Source organism: Nelusetta ayraudi, unplaced genomic scaffold (genome assembly GCF_046127955.1).
Source record: "Nelusetta ayraudi isolate G7.1 ecotype Tasmania unplaced genomic scaffold, CSIRO-AGI_Nayr_v1 ptg000089l, whole genome shotgun sequence".
NCBI lineage: Eukaryota > Metazoa > Chordata > Actinopteri > Tetraodontiformes > Monacanthidae > Nelusetta > Nelusetta ayraudi.
This window is the reverse complement of record NW_027466139.1, coordinates 1507808-1515476: the sequence shown is the minus strand read 5'-3', so window position 1 is coordinate 1515476 and position 7669 is coordinate 1507808. Positions and strand designations below refer to the sequence as shown.

At 44.4% G+C, this 7669-nt stretch overlaps 1 protein-coding gene across 1 annotated transcript; it reads right to left on the bottom strand.

Moving 5' to 3' along the window:
• Positions 1-2052: 2052 nt before the first annotated feature.
• Positions 2053-7476, bottom strand: nphp1 (nephronophthisis 1). Its single transcript, XM_076045989.1, has 20 exons — positions 7259-7476; positions 7002-7063; positions 6728-6788; positions 6393-6526; positions 6079-6313; positions 5866-5967; positions 5658-5770; positions 5463-5502; positions 5106-5193; positions 4896-4990; positions 4675-4803; positions 4497-4571; positions 4295-4405; positions 4124-4206; positions 3797-3873; positions 3569-3668; positions 3323-3435; positions 3162-3235; positions 3010-3054; positions 2053-2876 (listed from the first exon to the last, which is right to left on the bottom strand). The coding sequence occupies exons 1-20, from the start codon at positions 7322-7324 to the stop codon at positions 2598-2600; spliced, it is 2082 nt and encodes a 693-aa protein (XP_075902104.1). The 5' UTR covers positions 7325-7476; the 3' UTR covers positions 2053-2597.
• Positions 7477-7669: the final 193 nt, after the last annotated feature.

The following is a 7669-nucleotide window of genomic DNA, read 5'->3' as shown; positions in this document are numbered from 1 at the left end:
TCTCTCTCTCTCTCCTCAGTGGTGCACGACTTGGATTCGGGCAAGTTCAGAATTTTACTGGATAATAAAATATCTATGTATCCTCCAAGACATGGCTGATGTGCTGCATGACAGCACAGCAATGCCATGGTGGATGGAGGCATATTTAATGAGCCGTCTGCTCGGTTTCTGATCAGCACAATGTAAGTCGGTGAGACGATGATCACAGCTCGGTATTCATCACTTTGTGTCAGATTTTGTGAAAACCGACCAGATTTGATGGCTAAGTTAGACTGTTCACTGCGTATTTTGCACATCTGGTTCGAATGTACAATCCAAAGTTCATTATTTTCATGCAAATCCAAGCAATCCAACAACCCAAACCCTAAAGTCTGTCAACGACGTTGCAATGGTTTTCCGACGATAGTTTGAAAGTTTGAAACACGGTTGCCTTCTCTGTTTGTCCACCACCCAAAAAGCACCTTGTCATGGTCGTTCACTGAAAGCTCTGCCTGGATTATCTTTCCATCGCCATCCTCACAACCTGGAAACTCCCCCTTTTCCAGCTCGACTGGTCCGTCCTGGCCTCCTCCTTCCGCCCCCCAAAACAATGCTCGTCTCGGAGCACAAAGGAGAGTCGGTGAGAAGGTCTCAGCTTCTCCAGCTTGATAAACAGCAGCAGCAGCAGCGTCATGTTTACATCCTCCACAGTGAAACCAAACACAGTGGTGGTGATTCAATCGGATGAAGAAATATTGACTGGAGTTGAACATTTTATTGATATTGTAGTTATTAAAGAATCTTACATCCTGTAGTTACTTTTGTGTCTATAAAACAATAGACTCAATAATTAAATCAAATCAATAATGTTATAACTTGTGTCCACCACCGTGGATAAAATAGGTTTAGTTTAACCAGTGTGACTAAAGTATCATAAATAAAATGTTGTTGTTGTGAGGCCATTTATTTTAAATAAGAACCTGCCATTAGATTGTCTGGTCTTTGATGTTGACGTTGCATCAGAAATCATTGCAAATATCAATCTTACTCTATATATATACATATATACTGTGCATATATGTGTATATATACATACATACTTACAAGCACACATAATTGTTTTTGGAAATCAGAGTGTTATTCCAGTTGAATTTTGCACTATATTGCCATTTGCGGAACCAACAGTTCCTTGACTTCATCCCGGCCTGCAGTTATTCCCACTCCACTCCTCTGATTACCAACAATAAACAAGGCTCTCCGGTCGCCACAGGCGCCATCGCCATGGCAGCGCACGCTGGAATGTGGAACTACAGGATTGTGATTATTCACGGACAAACAGTGCGACCCAGACTGCACAAACACGCTTGGAACAAGCAGTGGGCATTTCGACGCCGAGGCGTTGAAGTCAGCAGGGTTCTTTTGTCTCAGGTTCACGTGTAAACGTTGATATTATGGAGGATGTGAAAAGTCACTCTTAAAGTTAAAGAGGGAACGCTAGCGTTGACGCTCACGGGCTAGTCTTCTTTACCTTGAACAATCAATGCCTTGGTGTATTTCCATTGAGACTGACACTATTTTATCTCTATGTGGTGAATTGGAACCTTCTGAGAGAGAAGACCTGCGTCTATTTAATTATTTTTTTTAATTAAACATATCCAGAATCTATATTAGCCTCTCGTCACGCTTATTTATTATCATATTAATTAGATTGTCTAATTTTATTTCTGTGAAATTAACTGGCTGAGTTCCTTTAATCTTATGTTCCCACTGCTCAGAATGCCTCCACTCACAACATGCAGCTTGGAGTTTGTCACCTGCAGTGATGCAGCGTCTCAGCACACAGACTGAGTCACAGTCCCGCTGCTCTCCTTTTATAGCCGGCTAAAAAAAAAAAAGAAAGACTGCAGTGGCCTAATTATTAACTCCGCAGTCCTGTAACCTTACACTACACACACACACGGACACACACAGACACACACAGAACCAGTGTTGAACTAACAGGTGGGGACATGTGGGACGGCTCAGTGACCAGTCACATTCAGGAGAGCAAACAAACAACAATAGATGTGAATACATGATAAAAGCATCTTTATTTTTTCATTATTTTGATTTTTTTTTTTTTTTTTTTTTTTTTTCAAAAATACAGCAGAAACATTTGGCAACAGACAGCTAAGCTAACAGCGCTGCTCAAACACCAGAGAGGCCACATGATATCATGATGGTGGATAAATGTTTTTTAAGAGTGAGTTCAGTGATTCCAGTGCTCAACTACACTGGGCATCTACTGCATCTACTGCATTCAGGGTGTTGGTGTTGCGTTGGCATCTCTTTGACTTTAACTTTATTTCCTGTCACATTACTTTCTTCTTCTTTTTTTTCCTTTTTAAACAGCATCTTTGTTTCCAAAACCAGGAGAATGTGTCCCATCGGTGAAGATAAGTGACAGATGCCACAATTTAGCTTTGACTACGATTATTTGTTGTTTTCTAACAATGCAAACTATTACAAGTGTAGATAAATAGATGTGTAGTTTCTTCTCTTTCCTGGAGCCATGTCTCCATCCTTTAAAGTTTACTAAACATTGCACTCGTCCTCCTCCTCTCCCTCCTCTACGCGTGTCACCGTGCCACTCCGAGGAGGTCAAAGGTCAACTCTGAGACGTCGAAGGCGAGATGCTGATGCGTGGGCTCCACGAAGACCTCCGGCCCAGCAGACTGGCCGCCGGCGCTCTGAGCCTGCTTGAGAGAGCTGAGGGTGGCGAAGATGACTCGGCCCCGCTGCTCCTCGGCGGAGGGGTCGGCCCAGCGGTGGCCCGGCAGCGAGGGCGAGTGCAGCAGGAAGTAGACGGACGACATGTAGACTTTGATGAACTCCTGCTTCAGGTGGGTAAAGTCCTTCTGCAGACACACAGGGAGAAGGGAAACACTGATGGAGGTGACCTTCACTGCGCTGAGGAGGGCAGACGGCAGGGTTCACTGGGCCGCCAGCACCCCCTATTGTTCCAATCTCATACTGCACGTGCACGCCCACCTTCTGCGCTTTGCTCATGCTGATCTCTGCATCCAGCCAGGCAGTCTGAAAGAGGGAGGGGATCAAGGGATCATTATTTAGGCTTCAGAGCAACAATGCAGCGTTATCTATATAACGGTCCATTATTGGGAGCTTAAGGCAGCGACGCAGACCCTGAGAGCATCCAGCAGGTCCGGCTGGTCCAGCAGCAGCGGGAAGGTGGAGAGGACGGGGTGACATATCAGATCTGAAATATCAGAGAGACGTCTCATTTACAGTGCCACTGACCAATGAAGGCCCCCAGTTTGTGTGTGTGTGTGTGTGTGTGTGTGACCTGCGCTCTGCATGGTGGGCCTGTCCATCAGCAGTGAGTCTGCCAGCAGCTGCCTGTGCAGCGCCAGCAGGTGGACGCAGCTCAGCGAGTGCAGCAGAGTGTCTGGGAGGAGGCTGAGGAGGAGGAAACAAGCTGAGCCACTGCTGGATTTCTGTGTATTTTCTATCGGCAAAATAATCTCCATCCCGCTGAGTTCCTTTAGCGTTTGAATTACGGGGATGGGATGAATATGAGAAACGCTCCCACCTCAGCTGTGTTCTGGTGCGGTTGCTGGTCGACCTTAATTTGACGACGAGTTTGGGCTGCCGCCTGGCGTGGAGCATCTGCTGGAAAACGCCAGTCGGAGCTGAATAGCAATAAAACAGAAAACCAGGTCACATTCAATTAAATCCATCCCGTAATTGAAAATGTTTCAAAAAATGGTTGAAATAATTTTTTTTCTTGTTTGTTTGTTTGCTACTGTCTGCTTCATACATTCTCTTGTGACTGATGCCTCCACTGCCACGTCCTTCTCATAGGGAGTTCCACCATTGACCAGCAGCTCGTAGGTTCTACACACACACACACACACACACACACACACACACACACACACACACACACACACACACACACACACACACACACACACACACACATTAATTTGACTGCAGTTTGAACTAATTAATGCAGATTTACACAATCCAAATAAATCTTATGATCACCTCTTATAAAATGAGTCTTCACTAGTTTTGGGAATTAAAAAAAAACAAAAATATGGGTGCACATTCTGTTTGTCTGTGTGTGTTTGTGTGCGTGCACCTGTTGGGTAGAGGATTTCCAGAGTCATCAGTCAGCCTGAGGAAAGCCCAGCCGCAGCTCAGGTCTCCTTTCTCACCTGTGGACTAATAAGAACACACTTTGTTTGCTTTTTGACTGTAAATCTCTCACTTCCATCTCTCGCTTTGCCTGCATGCAGGCGTTTGTCATTACATTTCGTATGAACGTGACTCCCAGTTCGAAGAGGATGCCAAGATTGGGAGATGCGGAGTTGCAGCGCAGGAAACAGTCCCCGTCCAGGAGGGCAGGCAGGATGCCCGTCATCTGGAGACAACACACAGAAAAAGACGCTGAGTTCAATATTTTTTCTTCTATTTTTCAGGTTTCAGAGACAACTAGAAATGTGCTGAGATACCTTTGGGGAGAAGCTCCAGGTCTTGGAGTTCTTGGAGTTATAGGTTGCCCTCACTGTGTGGATGTTGCTCAAAACCTGGAATAAAACTACAGCTTATTTAATAAAACAAGACACAAATATAGACCAAAAAAAATCCTCTAAACTGAATAAAAGAAGAAGTGGGAATGAAGGGAATTACCTGCGTTCCATCCGAGGCACAGAGGCGAATGTGTCTGCTGAGGACCTGGACCCCGACACCTGGCGTCGGAATCATTCTGCAGCCCCACAGACTGAAGCAGACGCACGTCCTGACCTCTCGAGCACGGACCTGCAAGACAGAGGAGCCTCCTTCATGAGCTGCTGCTCTGCAGCTTCAGCAGCTTCAGCAGTCTGGGGTTTGGGAGGAACAGCGTGACTCACCCTGCCTGTGTCTGCATCCAGGAAGAGGTCGCTGAAGGAGAGCTGTGATTGGCTGAGCTCCGGCTGAACATAGTGACTCCCTCTGTATGTTACACCTAGAAAAGACACAGGTGAGGTTATCATAATAGCAAATGTTTTAACGTGAAAATTGAGTATTGAGTGGTGTGTGTGTGTGTGTGTGTGTCTGTGTGTGTGTGCTTGTATAATGACCTTCCTCCACAAGCAGTTTATTCAGAGTTGATGGTCTGAATCCAGAAGGTATGGCTCCCATGGCAGACAACACATCTGTCGTATCAATCTGACACACACACACACACACACACACACACACACACGCACGCACACACACACACGCACACACACACACACACGCACACGCACACACACACACGCACACACGCACACGCACACACGCACACACACACACGCACACACACACACGCACACACACACACGCACACACACACACACACACACACACACACACAGTGAATTGTGGTAACATTACAAACAACAGCAGCTGTTTTCAAGCATAGAGCAGTATTTAAGTTGCGTCATATTGTTTACCTCCGTCAGAGCTTTCTTGACAGAATCCCAATTAGAGGTCCTATTATGGACATAAAAAAGTAGAACTAAAATTATTATTTTTTTATTTTTTAAAAAAAGAGAAAAGTAGGACTATCGTGGCCAGAGGCAGCTACAGGGTGAAATCTACAAAAGCTAAAAGACATAGGCTAAAAGACAAAGGTAAACATGTCAAACCTGTTTGTCCCATTCGTCAGTTTTTCACCATCTTGCTCTTCCTCCTCCGAGTCGTCTTGGTCATCCTCATTATCACCTGTATCATCGTCGTCACCATCGACGCCTGAGCCGGCCTGGAAATCAAACACATTGAGCTGAACTGCTTCTGATTCCCTTTTTCATGTGCTTTATTAACATGCATGCGACTAGGTTAAGATTGAATATAAACCTTCAGGTAGGTCTTTGGGACGACTCCTCTGTTGCCTTTACTGTCCTCAGCCAGCCACCATCCGTCTGCAGCCTTCCTGCTGATCCTCACGATGTCCCCTCTCTGAAAGGTAAGAAAAGATGTCACTCATAACAAACTTAAATTAGCACACAGAATACTCAGAGCACAGTTTGCTTGTTGGCCTGTGATCAGACTCCCAGCGGTCCAGTTCACCTGCACGGACAGATCTCCCTCCTGCTCCCCTTTAAATTCACTGAGGACTGTGTAGATGCGCCGGTCCGACTGAGAGGGAGGTTTCTTATCACCAGCAACATGGTCAATGTCACTGTCTTTGCCATCGTCATCCTCATCATCCTCATCATCCTCATCATCGTCGTCATCCTCATCGTCGTCGTCGTCATCATCGTCGTCATCCTCGTCATCCTTACTGTCTTCCTTTGAATGGTCGCTGGGGATTTAAAGCATCATCAGTGCTGTTATTATGATTGCATTTCCCTTTTTTCCAGGTTCACACCTGGTCGACTGACCCTGCAGCAGAACTCGGTCCCGGTGGCGAGAGCTCCAGAAACAGTGTGTTGAGTCGCTCCAGCACATTGTGTAGTCGTCTCTCCTCCTCCTGTTTCCTCAGGTCATAGTTACCGACTGGAGCCGGCTCATCAGCCTTGAAATCAGACATTGAAATGTTTATTAAATATTGTGCTTAATTTTTTTAAGGCACAAAAGTGAGGTTTTGTGAAACATTTACGACTAATTAACAAATTACTTTTTCCCAGAAATTAAAAAAAAATAATAATAATAATAATAATTTGTGCATGATCACAATTCAATAACATGCAGGATGTTTTGACAGCATATCCCAAACCTTGGTAAGTTTCACTAGGGTCTTTTGTGTCTTCTGCGCCAACATCTGTAGCTCTTGACATCTGTTTGCGATGAGAAAGCGTGACCGTAAACTACAATCAAACATAAATGTGTGACTTCAGAAAACAATTGCACACAGTTAAATGCAACTTAACTTAGAAATAAATATATAGAGGGAGGGAATGAAAACCCATGCCCATATATTCACAGGTTTTTCTAAGTTATTCTGGAAATGTTCTAGCAAAACTTGTCGAGGATACACAGCCGTTTCTTACTTCCTAAGTGCCTCCTCAGATGAGCCATCCTGACTTGGTACGTCCTTCTTCAAACTGTCAACCTGAATCAGGGAAGGCAGATCAACACAGTCCAGTGGCTAAATCGTCTGAATTCTATCAGATTGCAGCAGCACTAGTATACTTGACACCATTTACATTAACATCTATACATATAATAACAGCTAACTTGGCGAATCTGAAAAGCAGTCATTTCAACACCACCGGAAGATGTGTTACATTATAATTCGTTAGCAGACCTGTTTATTAATTTCGTTGACTTCAGCGTGAACAAGTTGGAGGGGTCCTTTTCTTTTTGGTGGCATCTAAACTCCGATGGAGCAGAAATACATTCATACACAAGACTAAACTAGCTCATCTTCCACACCGCCGGCTAGCGGCAGCTATGAGCTAGCTGACGCTACTCTTCCTCTGGTCGCTAGGCAACATTTCGACGTCCAGATTTTTGACTTGAATTTTTTTTATTATTATTATTATTATTTAGTTATTTTTTTTAGTAATTTTCTTTTCAATGAGAAATTTCTAGGATGTACGTTGTTTTTTCAGTTTAATTCTAATACGAAATGTAAACATTTAAGTATTTTTGTGATTTGTCTCCGCTCTACGTAAATCTGGAAACATACTTCCTTCCTGTATCATTGTTTCTCAAA